General features: G+C 56.6%; 1 protein-coding gene across 3 annotated transcripts in view; it reads right to left on the bottom strand.

Moving 5' to 3' along the window:
- Nucleotides 1-20,291, bottom strand: part of PHF21B (PHD finger protein 21B) — a 102,479-nt gene that overhangs the window by 21,708 nt on the left and 60,480 nt on the right. For all 3 annotated transcript variants that reach the window (XM_070506746.1, XM_070506747.1, XM_070506748.1), the window contains 3 exons: nt 7,125-7,217; nt 3,168-3,512; nt 673-813 (listed from right to left, as the gene is read on the bottom strand). In XM_070506746.1, coding sequence (XP_070362847.1) covers nt 673-813; nt 3,168-3,512; nt 7,125-7,217 — 579 coding nt within the window. The remainder of the gene's footprint in view (nt 1-672; nt 814-3,167; nt 3,513-7,124; nt 7,218-20,291) is intronic.

The raw sequence follows: 20,291 nt of genomic DNA, 5'->3' as shown, positions 1-20,291 counted from the left end.
CCTATTCATCCCTCCTCCTTCACATGGGGGTGGGGGAGGGGGCACTATGTGCAATTTCTGGAAAGTTCTGCAGGCACCTTCAGGAGACACCTGTGTCTCCCAGGCCAGCCTTGGCAGCAGCGGACTTCTAAGGCACTCAGGGTCCTGCTCTGCTGCCTCCGGATGCTTGGGATCAGCCACGACTGCGCGGAGAGGAGGCAGGGCTGCCTTAGAGGCACGCTGCCAGGAGCAGCCCGGGCCCCGGACGGAGGGTCCTGAGGATGGGCAGGGACGGCCGCACCGGGGATGGTGCATAATGGCCAGCAGGGTCCCAGGCACTCTCCCGGGGGCTTGGCTGACACTGACTCATGGAATCCGCCCAACAACGCTGCCAGGAAGGAAGACGCACCACCCCCGTTTTACAGCTCATCGGCCCCCGTCACTCTGCTATCAACTGCCAGCGCCAGGATGCGAATCCAGGCAGTCTGGGTCTAGAATCTGCGCTAACTGCTACCCCACGCTGCCGCTCAGCGGGCAAATCTGTGAGATGAAACTCTGAGCAAGCCCCCGCCCAGAGCTCCTGCTGCACAGGGTGGCCGTGCCCTGGGCTTATCAGGTGACCCCACGGTGAGGCCCATCCCCACTCCACACACAGCCGTGTCCTGCAGCAGCCCTCAGACCCCGGCGCCCTACCTCGGGGTTCTCCTGGCTTGGGGGCTGGTCTTCCTTCTTCTTTTTGGTGGCCTGAGCTCCCTGAGATGGCTCCTCCGTGGGCGGCTGCGACTCCGCCGTGCTCTCAGGCTGCATCTGCACTTGAGGCTGAAGGATGATGACCTGGAAGATGCGGTGGAGGGGTGAGCGGGGCAGGGGATGGAGGGGCCGCCAGGAGGGCCCAGGGTGGGCCAGGCCCGCAGAGTCCGGGGCCAGGGGTGTCCACCCCATGAGGGCACAGGCCTCGAATGGCGGGTCACAGAGGAACGAGGCAGCTTGCCTGATTCTCTAGTCCATGGGTGCCAGCACCCAGGCCACGCTCCTCCTGACAGCCCTGTGCACCGCGAGGACGGTCTGTGCGGATGGGCCTGGTTTAGGAACCAGGAGGGCCTGGGTTCAATCTGGCACTCCCGATTCCCAGCTGTGTGGCCTTGGGGAGGTGCCTTTGCTTCTCTGAGCCTTAGGTGCCTCATCAGTAAAACCTTTGAAACACCTACCTTTAGGCAGGCTGTGAAGATTCGGGCAGCAAGGGCTCAAGGGAGGTTGGTTTCTTTACCCCCAGCTCAAATGCAGGTAAAGTGAGGCCGAGAGAGCTCAGACTTGCTCCTTGCCTGAGGTCACTGGGTTAGGCAGTAGAGGGGCTGAGAGCCTCCCTGGGTCTGTGGGGCTGTACTGCCTGGCCTGCCCACTCCCTGCTCTGTCCCTGGGCCCCCAGGCCACCGAGACTGAGGCTCTCAAACCTGGCCTGGGGGCAGGTGGGAGCAAGGAGGTCCTGCCATTACCACTCTAAGGGGCCTGCCAAGCCTGGGGGGCGGGTGAAGGGGGAGGTGGGCTCCAGACCTGCTCAGCATCACCCAGCGCAGCCCCCTGAGCAGGCCCTCACCAGGGTTCAGGGTTGCCATCTGTTGTGATCAAAGGGTCTGAAGCTGACAAGTCTGAGGTCACTTCTGCAGCCCGGCCTCCCCCTGGGCTGGAACCCCCTCCACCTGTGGCTCGGCGATCTTATTTCTTTTGGACAGGGAATGGGGAAAGAATCATTATCTTTCACGGACCTAGGACAAACGAACTTGCCAGGAGCAGCCAGCGAGGGTCTGGCCCAAGCCAGGAATGACCTGAACTTGTCCCCGCCCCCCAAGAACACGTGGGGATATCATGTGAACTTGAGGCTCCCAAGTATGAAGAGGACACGCCCTCCGTCCTTCCGCTGGCTTAAGAGAAAGCTCCTTGTTCTTTGTAGCACAACTTTAAAACCCCAGGTTTCTCTGGGTGGAAAAAAATACCCCCTTTTCATATTCATGGGAAGAAAAACATTAAGATCCCAGTAGAAAAAAAGTGCAAAGAATATCCTCAAAGGAGCCACACAGGACACAGAATTCTTGAAAAGCAGAAGAAAACACTCCAACTTCATAATAACCAAAGGAATTGAACTTTCAACAACGAGCCTCTGTTTGCATCGATTCAATGAACAAAAAGTGTTTAAAATGACAACACCGAGTGCTGATGAGGTTGCAGTGAAACGGGTGCGTTCACCCAGCACACTCCTGCCAAGCAGCCCCCACCCAGGCACGGTCCTGGGGGCGCGGCTCCTCGTGGAGCTTGCCATCCAATCCCAGCCGGCGATAACTCCTTAGGCTGCGAGCCGCCGGGATCTGTCCACGGGTGGGAGGGCCCAAGAGCATAATTCTCCCAGGAATACGCCGTGTGCAATAACAGGGGGTTGCATGAAAGCGGAGGACTAACATTCAGGCTGGGGAGCAGAAGGGACGCTGGCATACAGAAGAGCAGGGCGGCCTGGCGGACCCTGAATTGGGAACAGGGGGAAAGAGGCCAAAGCGGGGGGAGGGCACCTTCTCCGCAGTCCAACGGCCTCTGACAGCACGATAGCCAAGCAGCTCGGGGGGCAGCCGGGTGAGGACCTCAGTTTTAGTTTTAAATTGTGGCAAGAAATCATAGATTTTCTACTCAGGCACCTGGGGTCCAAAAAAGGCCTCATCTACTGAACTCCAGCAGCAAAGCCCCATCATCAGTCCTGGGCTCTCCCAGCCATCCACCCGGCAGCCACCCAGGTCACCAGCTAATTAATTATCCCAACGAATGAAGTCATTCATTCACTGACCAGTCATTCCTTTCCCACTGGTATTAATCCATTCAGCCCCAAATTCTTTCAATCACATATTCCTTCATTTTCCCCGCCTTGTTCCTGCAGGATTCCTTTCCGTAATCACTCACTCATATTGCCGTTCATTCTAGCCTTGATTCAGTCACTCAAGTCACTCATTGGCATCCCCCAGTCACTCTGCACAGCTTCATTCACTTGATCACTCATTCGTGCACCCTTCACTCACTCCCCCGTTCATACCCCATCCATTCACTTGGGCACTCAGTCATCCCGCCATCCAGTCGTTCCTCCTGCCCGGGCCCCACCCACCCGGCCCCTCTTGGACACCTGCCTCCCCTGTGTGCAGGGCCACCCTCACCTTGTTGTCGGCACTGATGAGGAGGGGCTGGACTTTGATGCTGTCGCTGACCACGGACACGGCGGTGCTGGGGGCCATGGCGGCGGCATTGCTGGGGGCGGTGGAGATGATGGCGTAGGCCACGCCAGCACTGCTCAGAGGAGAGGTGACGGCGGCGGACTCGGCGAGGGGCTGGCTGCCGGGTGTTGGCACATGGCTCACGGTGTTGTTGGCAGTGGGGAGGGCTGGGCTGGGGTTCTTGATACTGACCACGGTGGCCTTCTGGAATGTTGGGGGCTGCTTAGGTGGCCGGTCCCGGCCCGGGGTGACGGGGAGGCTGTCTGGAATCAGAGTCTTTGGCCTAACCTGGGGACGAAGGGACAGTTGCGTGGTCAGACGGCCACAGAGGCAGGGTGATGAGCAAAGCCAGCACTGGGAAGGACAGGACCTGGCTCAGAAACCTCCCACATTAGAGGGGAGGGGGCAGCAGTGGAGAGGTGATGGGACCCACCAAGGCCGCCTGCATCCGGGGCTTGCACTGACTGGCCAGGGGGCTCAGGAGGAGCCAGTCTGGGTCCCAGTCCCTCCCAGCCCAACTCAGATAAAATGGTGAAGAACAAAGGAGGAGAGCATGGGAAAGCAGACGTGGACGAGTCAGAGGGAGGGCAGGCGCCACAGGACTGCATTCGCATCCAGTCGCAAAGCGGGGCAGCTCTCGACATCAGGTGTCTGCAGAACTGCCCTTGGGGTGATGACTGGGGGGTCCGTGGGGGCTCCTGGGCCTGCTCAGTCTGCTTCTTGATCTGGGTGGGGTGCCGCTGTATCCCCTGGGAAAGCCATCGAGCTGCGCTTGGGACGTCACACTCTAAGAAGTCCATGTACCGCGAGAGAGCACAGAGCGTGCGCGGCATCCACGTGGTTCAGGCCAGGGCTCTGCGCGGTTTGTTGGGGCCCATCCCGCCCCCTCCAGGCGCTGTGTGGTTTCCGGCATGCACCTCATCTGTGCACTGGGGGCGATGGGACCCAGCCAGGTTGCAGCAGGGGAGAAAATGCACCAAGTGCCAGGTGTGTGCCGACTGTCGGTGGCCCAGCACACCACGACCTTAAGTGAGCCTCCCACAGACCCCGTGGGACCCGCGCTCACATCACCTTCTCGGAGATGAGACAGAGCTGGGAGAAGGGAGACGACTCGCCCTGCCTTCTGGGAGCCCCTGTGGCTGCAGTGCGGAGCAGGCATGTCGGCCCGTCCCACAGATGAGCAGACCACAGCATGAAGAGGGAGGGATGTACTGAGAACGACGGTGCTACAGGCGTTACTCCTCCCAGGGCGGCGGGACACGCACCCGGGACTTCCACAGGCTGCCTGGTGCTCGTGCAGGCTGGCGGGGTGCTGCGTTGGCCCCAGGCATTACCCCACCTGTCTCCCCTGTCCCTTCGCCACTGACCCAAGTGGAGGGAGAGGCCTCGGGCAGTTCCCGCAGGGTTCCTGACCTGGGCAGGTCACTGCAGTGCGGTGTGCCCCTCATCAGGCAGGCACCGTGTCCATAGTAGGCTCCTCGCCAGGGCCTGCCATGGGGCTGGTGCTAATTCTGCTGGCCTTCCCTTCCCCTGCCACGGGGGACCTCAGCAAAGTGAGCCTGCCTTCTAAGCACAGAAATGACTTCCCCACCATCAGGGGACTCATGGAGGCCGGAGCTGAGGACCTCGCGCCTGCCCTGGTCAGCCTGGGATAGGACCATCCTGACCCACTCTGTCCCTGGCACCAGTGGACAGTCGCAGAGACCAACACAAACACCAATACTGAATATGAAAAGTGGCAGAAAGAATCCTTCCTCTGGTCCTTCTGCGACGGTCCCCAGCCCAGGATGTGCTGCTCTCTGCTTCTGAGGAGGACCAGCCGGGGCAGACGGGTGAGCGGTGGTCACGAGGACCCCAGCTGTGATCTCCGGCTCCCGTCGGCAGTGGGGGGGCTGTTGCACCCTCTGTCAGTACCTCCTAGTCATTCGGGGTTTGCCCATGCGCTGTGGTTCACGCTGGCCGGCTAACACTACACAACGGGACTCCGAATATGGCTGAGCGGGGTGCAGACCACAGGGGCCGGACTCTGAACAGAAGCTCAGCCAGCGGCTCAGGGTTTGGCCGAAACCTGTGGGCCTCCAACCAGGGAAAACACATTCGGGGGAGCCCAGAGCTCATGACATTCCAGCTGGTGCCACTTGGAGGTGTGTGCAGATCCAGGCCCCGCGCCCCTCCTGCAGGAGCTCCAGGGGCCCTCCCCACCCGGTTGGTCCCCTCCACACGCTGCCTATTCTGCTCCCCATGAGGCTCCCTGCACCAACGGCAGCAGTCACAGCTGGACCAGGTGAGCACTGGCCACCTTCTGGCCTGAGTGGACCCACTTGGAGGCCACCAAGTCAATGTCGGGTCCAGATGTTTGCTGGGAGGGGGAGAGCAAGGGCAAAACATGGAGACACAAGCCCCAGAGCAGCAAGGTGAGAGGAGGAGGTTGGGGGGAGGTGCAGAGGCCGACGATGAGTGACTCTGTAAATGCAGCACACGCCTGAGTGTGTGCGTGCGTGTGCACGTGGTGGGGTGGAGACACGGGTGGGGCCTCGGACTTTCACAAGTGAGGGGTGCACGTGGGAGTGAGAAATCCTAGGAACACAGCACCAACCCTGATCAGAAGCCCCAATCCGACCCTCCCTTGCTCAAAGCCTTCCATAGCTCCCCACTACCTTCAGGTCCCTGACAGGCAAAGCCCAACTCTGGGGCCTGATATCCGAGGCCCCCGAAAGGCCCCTGTTGACATCTCCTCCTCTGCCTGCTCCACCCTCCCCCTACAGTGCCACGAGGACTGCAGTTCTGGCCTCCCCACGGCCCCTGCCTCCATTTCTCACCCCAGTGCCTTGTGCTTGACGGTCCCTCTCCTGGGGGCTCATTCCCTGGGCCTGCCTCCCCCTCGGCCTGCCACGACCTCCCACCCTCTGAGGTCTGCTTCAAGCACCGCCTCCTCCAGGAAGTCCTCCCTGACCTCCAGGTGGCCTATGGGCCTCCTCAGGGTTCCTATCGCCCCTGTGTATCCTTCTGACTCAGCCCAGTAACCTTGGGTTCAAAGCACCTGTTTCCTTGTCTGCCCCCACCCCCACCCCAGACTCTGAGCCTCTTAGGAGCAGGACCCCGTCAGATTCAGCACAGGTGGGCCCTTGGCGAACGCTGCTCCAAGAACGAGAGGTTCCCAGAGCAGCCACCCCTCTGTGTCCTGGAGCTGGAGGCATCTGTCTAGCCCTGCAGCCTCAGGACAGGCGGGATGTACACAGCAGGCGCTCAACAAAGCTGAGCATTGGTTAGGAACTGGCAGGTGTTTGCTCCATCCCAGGCAAGGCTAGAAGGGCTTTGTGCCACCTGGTTCAGTGCTCACGGTGCTGGGGAGCCACTCGCACCAGCCTGTCTGCAGGACAGACTCAGCCCGGGAAGGTGAGCGCCCAGGTAACTCGTCCAAGTGTGGCGCCCATTCACAGGCCTGGACGGGACCGGGACACGAGGCCAGCATCCGCTCCGCCTCCCGAAAGGCAGCCTCTTGTCCAGAGTTTCTCACACTTTTCTGACGGTGACCCATAGTTTAAAATCTGCATTACCTCATGACCCAGTCCAGAGCCAGGTTACCCAAGATGCAACGCTAACGATGCGTCTTGCTGTTTTCTGTCCTATTCTAGTCCAGCCAAGCTTATTCCACTAAAAGAATCCTGGTCATGACCCACAGTTTAGTGGGTCACGCAGCTCCTCACCGTGCAGGTCGCTGGGTCTGGTCCACACAGCTGCTCTGAAGGACGGGCAGAGCATGCAGGGGAGGGGGGGCTCCCAGAGTGTGCGGGTCCCACCAGCTCAGTGCCCACCTCAAACCTCAGAGCTGAGGGGCCAGGGACAGGGACCACGGGGATGGACGGACAGTCACCCCAGGGCCGCCCGCAGGCTGCTTACCTGAGGTAGCTCTGCCGCTCCTTGCCCGGCCAACCTCTGCAAGGAGCTGACCTGAGGACCCGTGACAGGCACTGCAGTGATGGTTCCCAAAGCCTGCAAGACAGAGCGGGTGGCACTGAGACGGGACACAGCACTGAGACGGCACATGGCACTGAGACAGCACACAGCACTGAGACGGCACACAGCACTGAGATGGCACACAGCACTGAGATGGGACACAGCGATGAGACGGCACACGGCACTGAGACGGCACACGGCACTGAGATGGCACATAGCACTGAGACGGCACACGGCACTGAGACGGGACACAGCGATGAGATGGGACATGGTGCTGAGAGGCACGCGGCGCCCCCAGCCTGGCCGAGCAGGGGTACCTTTTAGACAGCAAACTCTGCTCTTCCCTCTCTTTATCATGAGTCTTTTAATGATGAAAATAATATATACTCATGCAAGAAACTTTGGAAGCTAGAGAAAGAAAAAGAAAGGCATTGCCTGGAAAATAATTACCCTTTGCTGCACATTAGCTTCCTTTTTAAAAGTAAGTTTTTTATGTAGCATAGGTGGAATTTTGTAACCTGTTTTTCTACTTTTGCTTAAGGATCCGTGCAGATTTTCCAATGTTGCCACAATCTTCCTAAATCACTCCTGGAAGGGCTGCAGAGTCTTCCATCAGCAGACACAATGGCATTTCCTTAGCCCATCCCCTCTCCTTAGAAATTTGGGTTCTATTCCTGTCCTTTTCCGATTAATAAATAATGCTGCAATAAACGTCTTGGTGGATAAAGTAATTTCCACAAGACAAAGTATTTCCGTGGGAGAGACTGTAAAAAACAGGGATTAATGGGCAGGAATTTTAAAAGATCAGCATACCTTTGGCCCTTGATATGTGTCCCCACTGTGCCCTCAGGAGGGGCAGTGACCAGGACACACCCTGACACAACCCCAAATTCCCGCTCCCCAATTCAGGGCTCTCTCCAATGCACGATGGCATGGCCGCACCAGGGGCAAGGTGGGTATTTAGGGTGTGGAGATGGGAGATGACACCCTCCCAGGGTCTTTAGGGCTCCACAAATGCATATGCGAGATGTGTTGTGGGGAGCCCGCCTGCCTAAGGTCTCATTCTGTGGGAATCACCACTACCTACAGCTGACGAAGGGGCAGTACTATCCAGCCACGTTTGTACCCCCTGAGCCCGCCTGATGGGAAGAGGCACCCCTCACTCAGACCCAGGCAGACCATCAGTGGCCAGCCATCAGCAAGGTTCTCTCTTGAACTTAGATGCAGAAATTCTTAACAAAGTGTTAGCAAATCAATCCCAACAATGATAAAAAGGATAATACAACAGAAGCAAGCTGAATTTATGCCAGGAATGCAAGGTCACCTCACCATCTGAATATCAGTCAGAAAAAGTCCAATATGGTTATCTCAGTCGACACAGAGAAAGCATTGAGCAAAATTCAACATCTGTTCACAACAAAACTCTCAGCCAAACTAGGAACAGAAAGCAACTTCCTCAACCTGACAAAAGGCATCTATAAAAAACCAACAGCTGGCATCATACTTCATGGTGAAAGACTGCGCGCCTTCCCCGAGATCAGGAATGAGGCAGCCATGCTCCCTCTCGCCACTCTTATTCAGCACTGGACTAGAAGTCCTAGTCAGTGCAATAAGGCAAGAAAAAGAAATAAAGAGCCTCCAGATTAGAAAGAAGAAATAAAAGTGTCTTTATTTGCACTATCATCTACATAGAAAATCTTATGGAATCTACAAAAAAAAACCCCGTTAGAACTAATAAAAGAGGTCAGCAAGGTTGCAGGATACAAGGTCAATATACAAAAAGCAATTGTATTTCTATACACTAGCTGCCAACATTCAGAAATGTAAAAAATGTTTAAATGCCATTTGCAAAAGCATCAAGAAATAAGGAACACTTAGGGATAAATGTGACAACAGCTGTCTAAAACTGGCACACTGAAGACTTCCATACAGTGCTGTGAGAAATTTAGAAACACCTGTGCAAACAGAGAGACATACTGTAACCATGCGTCAGAAGGCTCAGGACTGTTCAATGTCAGTTCTCCCCAAATCCATCTACAGATTCAATACAATCACAATCAAAATCTCAGCAGGCTAACCAAAACCAAAAGTGACAAATGTTGGAGAGGCTGTGGAGAAAAAGGAACCCTCATACACTGCTGGTGGGAGTGCAAACTGGTGCAGCCACTATGGAAAACAGTACGGAGATTCCTCAAAAAATTAAAAATAGAACGACCATATGACCCAGTCATCCCACTACTGGGTATCTATCCAGAGAGCTTGAAGTCAGCAATTCCAAAAGTCCTGTGCACCCCAATGTTCACTGCAGCATTATTTACAGTAGCCAAGACATGGAAGTAACCTAAGTGCCCATCAACAGATGATTGGATAAAGAAGATATGGTGTATATATAATGGAATACTACTCAGCCATAAAAAAGGATAAAACCGTCCCATTCACAACAACATGGATGGACCTTGAGGGAATTACGTTAAGTGAAATAATAAGCCAGATAGAGGAGGATGATCTCTGTATGACTCCACTCATATGAGGAATTTAAACTTGTAGACAAAGAGAACAGATTAGTGGCTACCATAGGAAAGGGGGGGTGGGCAGTGGGCACAAAGGGTAAAGGCGTGCACCTGCAACACGACTGACAAACAATAATGCACAACTGAAATTTCAAAGATTGCAAACTATCATAAACTCAATAAAAATTAACTTAGAAAAAATCTCAGGGGCCGGCCCGGTGGCACAGCAGTTAAGTGCGCATGTTCTGCTTCGGCGGCCTGGGGTTCGCCTGTTTGGATCCCGGGTGCAGACATGGCACCACTTGGCAAAAGCCATGCTGTGGTAGGCATCCCACATATAAAGTAGAGGAAGATGGGCACAGATGTTAGCTCAGGGCCAGTCTTCCTCAGCAAAAAGAGGAGGATTGGCAGCAGATGTTAGCTCAGGGCTAACCTTCCTCAAAAAAAAAAAAAAAATCTCAGCAGGCTTTTTTGGGTAGAAATTGACAAGGTGATTTTAAAATGCATATGGAAATGCAAAGGACCCAGAATAGCCAAAACAACTCTGAAACAAAGAAAAACAGTAGCAAACAAAGAGGAAAGACTTACACTCTCCAACGTCAAGACCTATTATAAAGCCATAGTACTCAAGACTGTTCCAGAGGAGTTAAGTTATACAAATAGGTCAATGGAACCGAACAGAGTCCAAAAATAGACTCATATGTATACAGTCAACTGATTTTCCACAAAGGTTGTATAGGCAGTTAATTTAGTGGAGAAAGGATAATCATTTCACAAATAGTGCTGGAGCAAGTAGATATCTATATATTAAAAACAAAAAATAACTTCAATCCATACTTTGCACCACATTAAAAAAAAAAAAAAACCCAAAACGGATCACAGACCTAAATGTAAAACCTGGAACTATAAAACTTCTAGAAGAAAATACAGAAGAAAATCTTTGGGATTTTGGGTTAGGCCAAGATTCTTAGATACAATACCAAAAGGACAATCCATATAAGAACAAAGGAATAAGCTGGACTTCAAAAAAATTAAAAACTCCAAGAGTTGGAAAAACAGTGTTAAAAGAATGAAAAAGAAGCTACAGGCTGGGAAAAAATACAGACAAACCACTTATCTGATAAAAGGACTCGTATTAAGAATGTATAAAAGAACTCTCAAAACCTGATGATCAGAAAACAAACCAATGAAAAATGAGTAAAAGACTTGCACAGACACTTCACTAAAGAAGACATGTTGACGGCAAATGAGCAAATGAAAAGACATTAACTATCACCAGTTACTGGGGAAATGCAAACGCAAACCTCAGGAAGATGCTACCGCACCCCCACCCAGACGGCTGACATGGGGACTGATGGAATCGAGAGCTGGAGGGGCGGCGAGCGGCTCATCCGCTCCTCTTGGGAACATAAATGGGGCAATGACACGGGAAGAGAGTTTGGCAGTTTCTTAATAAGTTAAACACACATTTGCTGCTACGGACTGAACGTTGTGTCTCCCCCAATCCATATATTGAAACTCCAACCCCCATGGGGATGGTATTTGGAGGTGGGGCCTGTGGGAGGTATGAGGCTGTGAGGGTGGAGCCCTCGCGATGGGATTAATGCCCTTATAGGAAGAGACTGAGGACTTGCTTCTTCTCTCTCCGCCATGTGAGGAAACAGCGAGAAGGCACCTGCTATGGTCTGAATGTTCACGTCCTCCCAAAATCCACTTGTTGGAATCCTAACGCTCAATGTGAGGTGTTAGGAGGTGGGGCCTCTGGCAGGAGCTCGAGTCACGAGGGTAGAGCCCTTATGAAATGAATGGGGTTAGTGCCCTATAAAGAGGCTCTGGAGAGATTCCCAGCCCCGTGCCCCATGTCAGAACACAGCGAGAAGTCTGCAACTGGAAGAGAGTCCTCACCTGACCACACTGGCGCCCTGATCTTGGACTTTCCGGCCTCCAGAACTGCGAGAAATAAACGTCTGTTGTGGAAGCCAGCTACTCTGTGGTATTTTTTGTTGTAGCAGCCCAAACTAAGACATTTCACACGATCCAGCCATTCCACTCCTGGCCGTTACTCAAGAGACATGAAAGCAGACGTCCACGCAGAGACTCGTGGAGGAATGCGCACAGCAGCTCCACAGCCACAGCCCCAAACAGAAACAGCCCAAATGCTCCTCGACAGGCGCACGGATGAACAAACCGCTACATCCACCCAATGGAATATTACTTGGCAATGAAAAGGAATGAGAGATTGATATACAGGACAACAGGGATGAATCTCAAAATGATTCTGCTGAATGAAAGGAGCCAGACAAAAATGAAAACGTATTTTACAATGTCATTTATATAAAATCCCAGAAAATGCAAACTAATTTAAAGGGGCAGAAAACAGATGGGAGGTTGTGTGGGGCTTGGGGGATGGGCGGAAGGGAGCACAAGAGGCACTGGGAAACTTCTGAGGGTGAAGGATGTGTTCAGTCTCGATTCCGGCGATGGTTTCCCAGGTGCAGACATACGCCAAACTTGCCAGACTGCACGCTTTAAACGTGCAGTTTACTGTTATCGTCCTTCAACAAAGCTGCCAAAAATAAACTCCCTCTCTCTCGCTCCCTCATTTTATGTCTCTCCGCCACCAGAATGAGCACCATCCATCCCCAGATGATCCAGCCGAGGGTCTCAGGCCCCCAGACTAGAGCTGCTTCTGTTTGGGATGGGATGTTCCACCCTCCTCCGAACCTGCCACCTGCCCCATGTGACAAAACTCCGAGGCTCACGTCCTTCAGCCAGCTGCCTGTCTCTCTGCTGGAGCCAAATTATCCACATTAAACTGGATATGCACTGTGGACACTGTCGGAACAGAGCCTTAAATGGAATGCAGAAAGCATCAAAAGCAGACGCGGTCACTTCAGGAAGCGGCTCCATCCACAAGGCTGTCTCACGCCCCCTCCAGCACAGCCTGGTGAGCGTCGCTGAAACAACATCCCGAGCACTGCCCAAGGCTCGTATTTTAAAAGATTCTGCCCCGCCTTCCGCAAAGGGACGAGTGTAGAATGCTCTGCCCTCCCCCATCCCTGGGTCTGCTGGCACGTCAGTGTCACCTGTGGAGCTTGTCAACTGTCCCTGGGTCCCAGCCCAGAGCTGCACAGGCGGGAGGCAGGCACAAAGTGGCCATTTGATTAACAAGCTTCCAGGGGATTCTGCCAACCTGGGGACGGCAGGCCAAGAGGAAGCCGGCCGTCCCTCGAGCAGTGAAAGGCCCATGTGGGCACTTCACTCCATCCAGGTGAAGCCATGTGGTCTGTTGGCAGCAGGGGTTCCTGAATGGGTGGGGGGCTGGCCAGAAGACCCTAGGGCCCCAGAGCCGCTAGAACAAATACACGCCCAGGACCTAGAGGAGCCAGAGAACAAGCATGAACCTGCCTTCCCTGGGGATCCCCTTCTGGCTAAGATGCCCCAAACGAGCCCTCGAGACAAGGAGCGCGTGTGCTGTGTGCACATTCGTCCAGTCCGCGTGCCTCTCTGAGTCCTCTGTGTGGGTCTCTGTGTGGAAAGGTGTGAGGGCTGCCGGGTGTCCATTTCTGGGTGTGGTCTGAGCCCCAGCTCTCCGTTCCTCTGGGCACCCACTCTGGTGCGTGTGTCTCTGTGGGCTCCCACACGGATTCTTCTCTGGGTGCTTCTTACGCTCTGTGTCCGTGTGTCTTGCAGGTGCCAGCTTCTGTGGTTCCAAGACTTCATTCCCGGTCGGTCCTCGGCCCTCTCTTCTGACTTGGGACACGGGTGAGGTCTGTCCGTGAGCCTTAGAAATTCACAATCAGGGAGAGGAGGGGAAGGGGCCGAGAGAGGGAGGGACGGATGGAAGCTGCTGGAAAGGCAGGGCCCCCGAGGTGAGGATGCGGGAAAAGACAGGTAACTCTTCAGACCCTCAGCTACCAAGAAAGAAACACGATCGCCATGGTGAAAACACCGAACACCCACCGGAGGTTCGCCGAACAGCATTCACCTGCCGACTCAGGGACTAAGATACCGCCTGACTCCAACCGACCCGACGGCTGGCTTACTACCCATCCCTGGACTCAGGGTGCCTGACGGCTCTTCCAGGAGCACCTTACAGTGTGTGGGGTGCCCTCTGTGCCAGGAGTTTGGGGACGAGTTTGCTACAAACAAGGCTGCCAGCAGGGTCGCCGCCCCCCCCCCGCTTCCGGAATGGTGGTTTCCTCCCAGAACCCCGAAGGCACCTGCCACCCACTGCCCCTTCTCCGTCTGTGCCCTCCCAGTGCTGCCTCCGTGCCTCTCCTCACTCCAAGGCCTGCCCCCGGAGAGCATCTCCCGCGTCCTTACAAACCTTTAATGAACAAGCAGAGGAGACACTGCACCCGGGCGGGGCTGACCTTTCTGCTCCGTGTCGGGATTTATCGATAGCAGCAGAAGTGATCATCTCACAGGCTACTTCACGAACGACACGATAGTTTCCAGCTGTTGTCAAGATAAATGAGCTCCTTACGACTACATTTACAGCTCTAAGCATTTTAATAGGGAAAAAAGGGCCATACAAGTCAAAGATAACTTCAAGTTTTTCCTGCATCGGCGGAGGCCCTGGGGCAGCCTGGGAAACCTCGGAGAAGCTCGGGCACGGCCGGGCAGGGGAGGTGCCGAGCAGACAGGTGTCGGTGCTGACTGCACAGGTGGCAGGGACAGCCTGGGCTTGGGGTTGGGCTCAAATTCCAGCTCTGACACCAGCTGCAGGTGGCCCCTCTGCTCCCAGCCGGTCTCCTCACCTGCTGGTACCAGGGAGAGCTCCTGCTGCATGGGGCACGTGGGGGTGAAGGGGGTGGGCACAGTGTCCGGGGCACCTAAGAGGCTCGCGTGAGCGCTGGGCGGGTCAGACCCCACCGTGCCCAGAGCTGGGGAGGACAGGAGGGCGGTAAGCACGTGCCTGGGAGGAAGGTCCCCCCAAGTGCCCGAGAGGGCACAGCCTCGGCATTAGCCCGTCCAGGTGCCAATCCTGGGATGGCCCCTTTCTTGTTGGGCAAACCTGGGGGAGCCCCATCTGCTCTCCAGCATCCATTTCCCCATCTCTGAGATGGGATGGACGTGCTCGCCTCCCCCCAGTAATCAGAGTGAAGTGCTCAGGCACAGAGCAGGGTGAGGACGGAGACAAGGAACCAGCACCACTCGGCCTCCGTGTCCCGGGCGTCCTGCCTGTGTTCCCTTCAATGGTCCGTCCTCCCGCGTCAGAGCACAGGCACGGCAGCCAGTCTGCAGTCTGCATCTGGGCCTTTCACCGAGCCCCAGGTCAGTGTGAACCGCAGAAGCACGTTCCCACTGGCTAGGGTGCTTTCGTCTTGACCTGCCGCTGGTCCTGCTACAGCCGCCTGCTCCGTCTGGCCTCCCTGGACCTCTGGGCAGCACCGGACCCGACTGCTCGGCCCCGCTCCTCGAAGCAGGCAGCTACTCCTTCCCCCACTCTCCTCCCACCTCTGCACAGGCCCTGCTCCAGCTCCTCCTACCCTCCTGGCCCTTCGGGGCTGACCCTCCTTGGGGCTCCTTCCAGACCCTCTCTCCCTCCCACTGAGTGGTCTCACTCATGCTTGTGGCTGCAGTTGCCCTGTCTAGCTGATGGCTCCCCACACTTCACCGATGCTCCCCGACACCCTGTGGCTGGAACAGATGCCCCACCCTCTCCTGTGACCCCCTTCACTCCATCATTCATTCAGCAAACATCTCGGAGCAGCCCCTGGTGGCCGGCCAGCTCTCTGCTTGGCCCGGGGAATGGGGTGGTGAGCAGGATAGGCAGCCCCCAGCCTCACAAAGACTGCTCCCATCCCAGCCCCTGACCTGATGGATCAGAAGTGGCCTTTCACATCGCCACTCCCCTCCTGGACAGTGGCTCCCGGAGAGCAGGGCCCAGTCTAAAGCCCCTTTGTGTCTTGGAGTCCAGTCCCGGTCCTGGCTGGAGCAGAAGCTTGGTGAAGGTGTCTGATGGATGTCATCAGACAAGGAGGGCCTGGGGCCCTGGGGTCCAGCTCCATGACCCTGCGAGCAGATGCTCAGGTTACTGGGCTCAGGGAGCTGCCAAGGGGCAGGGGAGGGGGGCTCCCCCTTCACACCTGCAAACATGGGCACCTGGAGCCTTACTCCCCAGGCTGGCAGACCACGGCCAGCTCCACCCCCTGCCTGAGCTTCTCTCCACACATGTGCAAACCTGCTCCCTGAGCTCCTGGCCTTGGTTCCAGTTCCTGCACCCAGAGTGACCCCAGACCTCAGAGAGCTGCCCTCCCAGTGGGACCCTTGGCAGAGGTGTGAACAAGCCCGGGGGGGGTTGAAGTGGCCCCGTCCCATCCATGTAAAGGTGTTCCCAAAGCAGGCAGAAACCCAGCCACCAGGACTGGACAGGACACCCCCACAAGGCACCCCGAACCAGGCTCTGCCCTGGTCTGCCGAGTTCCAGCCCATGTATGACCCTGACGGTCAGCCCCTACTACCCGCCAACAGCAAGAGCAACAGTCATACCTTCTACCACACTGCAGGCACCATCCACAGGCAGGTCTCTGATGGGCCCGCTAAGCTCCAAGTCCGGTACCCAAGCCCCACCAGCAAGAGCCTTGCACGCCGACAGCAGGGAGCCTGGCAGCCACAGCCAGCAACACTAAATCACCGGGACGGGTAGCGAATGCAGGGACGAGAACCTGCAGCCAGCAGCGCACGAGTCAGGGACCTGAGCTCTCCAGACCCCTCCACTCTCCTGGAGAACGGGGTGGGGGTGGGGGGGTCACCCCCCCCACCCCGCCCCGTCGCTACACTGCCACAAGGCCCCTCTCCCAGGCCACTTCAGGGACAGGGGTGTTCATGGGGCAGGGCTGAGAGGAGGGAGAATCCCACAGGCCTCGCAGCCGGGGATGCAGAGAGATGCAGGGAGAGCCCCACCTGAGAGACCCGTTTCTAGAACTTTTCTCCACTTGCTGCTCCAGTGACCATGGCCCAAGCCCAGGCCCGTCCCTCGACAGATCACGCGTCTTCTCCTGACCCTGACCAGCTGCATGGCTTTGGGGTGTTCCTGAGCCTCTCTGTGCCTCAGTTTCCACAACTGTCAACTAAAGATACCTTTACTCCTACCTCCCGGGTTGCCTTGGCGTGACCCGTCACGGTGGATGGGAAAGCACTCTGTCATCTGTGATGCACAAGGCAGACAAAGATGACCCCCAAACACACAGACACAGCCCCTCCCCAAGCCCGAGAATGCGGGCCTGAAGTGAAGCATACATTTCCAATCACTAATGGCAACGCACACGCGTCTTTAACTGAATGCTGGTGGTACGGAGGGTTCCCCTGGAGCGTGTGTGGGAGGCTGGTGGAGTGGGGGCGCCTACGAACCCGGAGAGTTTCCACACGCCGTTCCCCTAGCCTGACCCACCAAACCCGAACCCGGGTGGTGGCCACCGCCGACCCTCAGACACAGCACCCAGCGCAGGGCCAGCCCAGCCTCCTGTTGCACCCGGGACATCGGAAGCTGTTGTAAAAGCTGGCCTCGTTTCCCTCAGCACTGGCAGGGCCGGCCTCCTAGAGGGCCCTTCTGACGTGAGAGGACCAGGGAGGGGTTGCCAAGGCAACGGCCACCTGGGAATGGGGGGTACGGGAGCGGTTGGCCATGTGAGAGCACATGTGGTCTTGAGCTGCCTTCCAGGGGACACTTGGCCCTCGTGCTCCCTTAGGATCTGGGCTCCCATCCACACCTGGAGTGGACTGAGCATCCGACAGCAGTGACTGTCTTGCCCAGATGGTCACCAGAGAGACGCATCCTGCCCTCTGAACCTGCATCTGGAAATCACGACCCAGTCATTGGGCAGAAAGGGCCACAGATCGCAGCTCAGAGGCTGTGAGATCGGAGCCCAGGGAGCAGTTTTCTATTTTAAACTCTCAGAACCCAGAGGAGAGAGATTTCTAAAACGGCGCTTAGTCGACTTGCGAAGCAAGCTGCATTCTCCCTTTAGAGAAAGCGAATGACGTGAAGTGGACACAGGCAACATTTAATTCTAAGCCATCTGAGCTTAGAAACCATGCAGTCTCCCCGCTGGGCTTACGGATGGAGAAACCGAGACCCAACAAGCCGAAGGCATTTCCCTAAGGCCACACAACTCATAAACTGGACACTCAGGCCTCAGCTTTGCCGGCAAAGAGCAGAGGCCCGTGTGAAGGAAGGGACGTGCTCCTGGAGAAGGCTGGACCTGCCGTGACCCGAAGAACCGGACACACCCAGTGCTGCAGGGAGAAGCCACGTGGCTCCCGGTGGGTTCAACCTTGCACGGGGCCCCGGCTGCCCCCAGACACATTCTCCACAAGGAAGAAAGGTTAAAAGTGATCAGCCAAGTCCTGGATGACTTAGGAGGCGTGAGTTCATCCATCCAAGATGCTGGGGGTGGGACGGCTCAGGACGGTTGCACTGGGCCAGATCCCACAGGACTCCCCAATGGCCCTGGACGCGAGTCTCTGGTTAGGCCAGGTCCCGGAAGGCCTCCTGGGGAGGGAGTGCAGCCCTCCACCCAACCCCCACCACACCCAGTGCAGCCCATGTGGCCTGGGACTCAGTTTCCTCATCTGAGAAAAGACAGCAGAGTGCTCCCTCTCACAGGGTTTCGGGGTGACACTCGTGGAGCTCCCCGTGGGTCCCCGGGCCCCTCAGTGGGACGGAGCACTGGCCGTGGGGGTTGTGATAAAGGCCCTGCTCCCTCCCAGGGGCAACTGCTGCCCAGAAGCCGACACCACCCCTCAGGAGGGGGCGGGCTGGTCAGGCGGCCACACCTGGGCGCTCCTGGTCTTCTGTCCTCTCTCAGGCCATCGTGGTGGGACATTCAGAGGGCTGGGTTTTTCCTTATCTGTATTAATACCAAGGCTGACATCAGCACAGGTTTGCAGATAAAACTCCAGAAAAACACACAGGGAAGCCTTCCTTAGAGGAGATTACACCCACCACGATCGTCTACCCCCACTTCAACATGCACCCGAAACAACAGGGCGTCTTCCAGGACCTGCTCACACAGTAGCACAACCCCCCACTGTCCCTGAAGCCCCAGGCCACAGCCTGACTTCCCCAGGGAGGGAGGTGGGGACACTCATGTCCCCGTGCCCTTCTTACGAGGTCACCCAAGCTGCCGTGTCCTTCCCCAGGCTGTCTGCACACCACCAGGTTCCAGTAACATCTCCCCGACCCCCAGCCCGTCCTTCCAGCCGAGGGTGAGCCTGTTGCTCCCACGCACGGCACAGCCCGACACTGCAGCGGCCCCAGATGACCCTCTGCAGAGGCTGCCGTGTGTTTCCTGTCGAGACCTCACTCTACAGGTGGACGAGCTCTTGAGAGGACTCGCCCACCGTCCCAGGGTGGCCAGCAGGCCAGGCTGCCCAGCGAGGCCCTGGGGCTGGAGGGGACCATCCTGAGGCCCCATTGCTGACCCAGAGCCCTGGCCCTTGTCGAGGGGTGGGAGAAGTTCCTTTCTGTCCCTGGAGCTCATCCCAGGAGAAGATTCCTGGTTGCTTCTGGGAAAGCCCTGACTCAGGAGCTGAGCGAACAGCCCACCCCAGCCGGCCACCTTCAACCTCCCCAAAGATGCTTCCGGAAGCACAGCCCCAAATCGGCTCCCTGAGCTGCGCAGGGAACAGGGGTCGTCTGGACCTGAGCGGTTTGTTGCTGTGCTTTTCTAAACAACAGGGTTTAGCGCCACGCCTGGCCCCGCGCGGGAGCTCGGCCAGGTTTGCCGAGTCTCCGTGTAGCCCACCCAGAAAGAAAAAGCGGAAGCCGAGTTTTGTTAAATGAAGTCATTCAGGCGCTGGCCCCGTGGCCGAGTGGTTAAGTTCATGCGCTCCGCTTTGGTGGCCCAAGGTTTCACCAGCTCGGATCCCGGGCGCGGACTTGGCACCGCTCATCAAGCCACACTGAGGCAGTGTCCCACGTGCCACAGCTGGAAGGACCCACAACTAAAAATATATACAACTATGTACTGAGGGAATTGGGGAGAAAAAGGAGGAAAAAAAAAAAGCTTGGCAACAGTTGTTAGCTCAGGTGCCAATCTTTAAAAAAAAATTAAGCAATTCAAGTGCAGTTGATTCCCTCAAGTTTACTGGAACACTCTGCCATGCTCCCTCTCCACCGAGGGAAACAGCAGCCGGGGCAAGATGTCTCACCCGGTGCCATGAGACCAGGCAGCCCTTGGCCACCACCCAGGAACCCCAGACATCTCAGGGGGTCCTTGCATGTCTGTCCCCTGGTTTTATCCCGGGTGGGCCCCTGGTCCCGCCCTGGCATCACCCTCTGCCCAGATGCCCACAAACATCCTTGTGGTGCAAGGCGAGTCCCAGGCTGAGCCTCTGAGCCAGCGGAGAGGATTCAGGACTCGGGTCTGAGAGAGGAGGAGGGGATGCCAGCGTGAGCACCGACTGAGAGGAGGATGCCCGTGGCGCGATCAGCAGCCAGAGCAGAGGGCGCCTGGGCTGCGCAGGGGACAAGGAGGCTGGACTGTGGGATGACCCTGAAGGAGTCAGACTTTATCACACAACCAGCGGTCCCTGTGGAATGAGGCCACACCACACAGAGATGAGTGTTTCTCGAGTGCATGGCTGGCCC

The sequence above is a fragment of the Equus asinus genome, chromosome 4, assembly GCF_041296235.1.
Source record: "Equus asinus isolate D_3611 breed Donkey chromosome 4, EquAss-T2T_v2, whole genome shotgun sequence".
NCBI classification, from domain to species: Eukaryota; Metazoa; Chordata; class Mammalia; order Perissodactyla; family Equidae; genus Equus; species Equus asinus.
The sequence above is the reverse complement of the archived record's forward strand: the minus strand, read 5'-3'. Positions and strand labels throughout refer to the sequence as shown.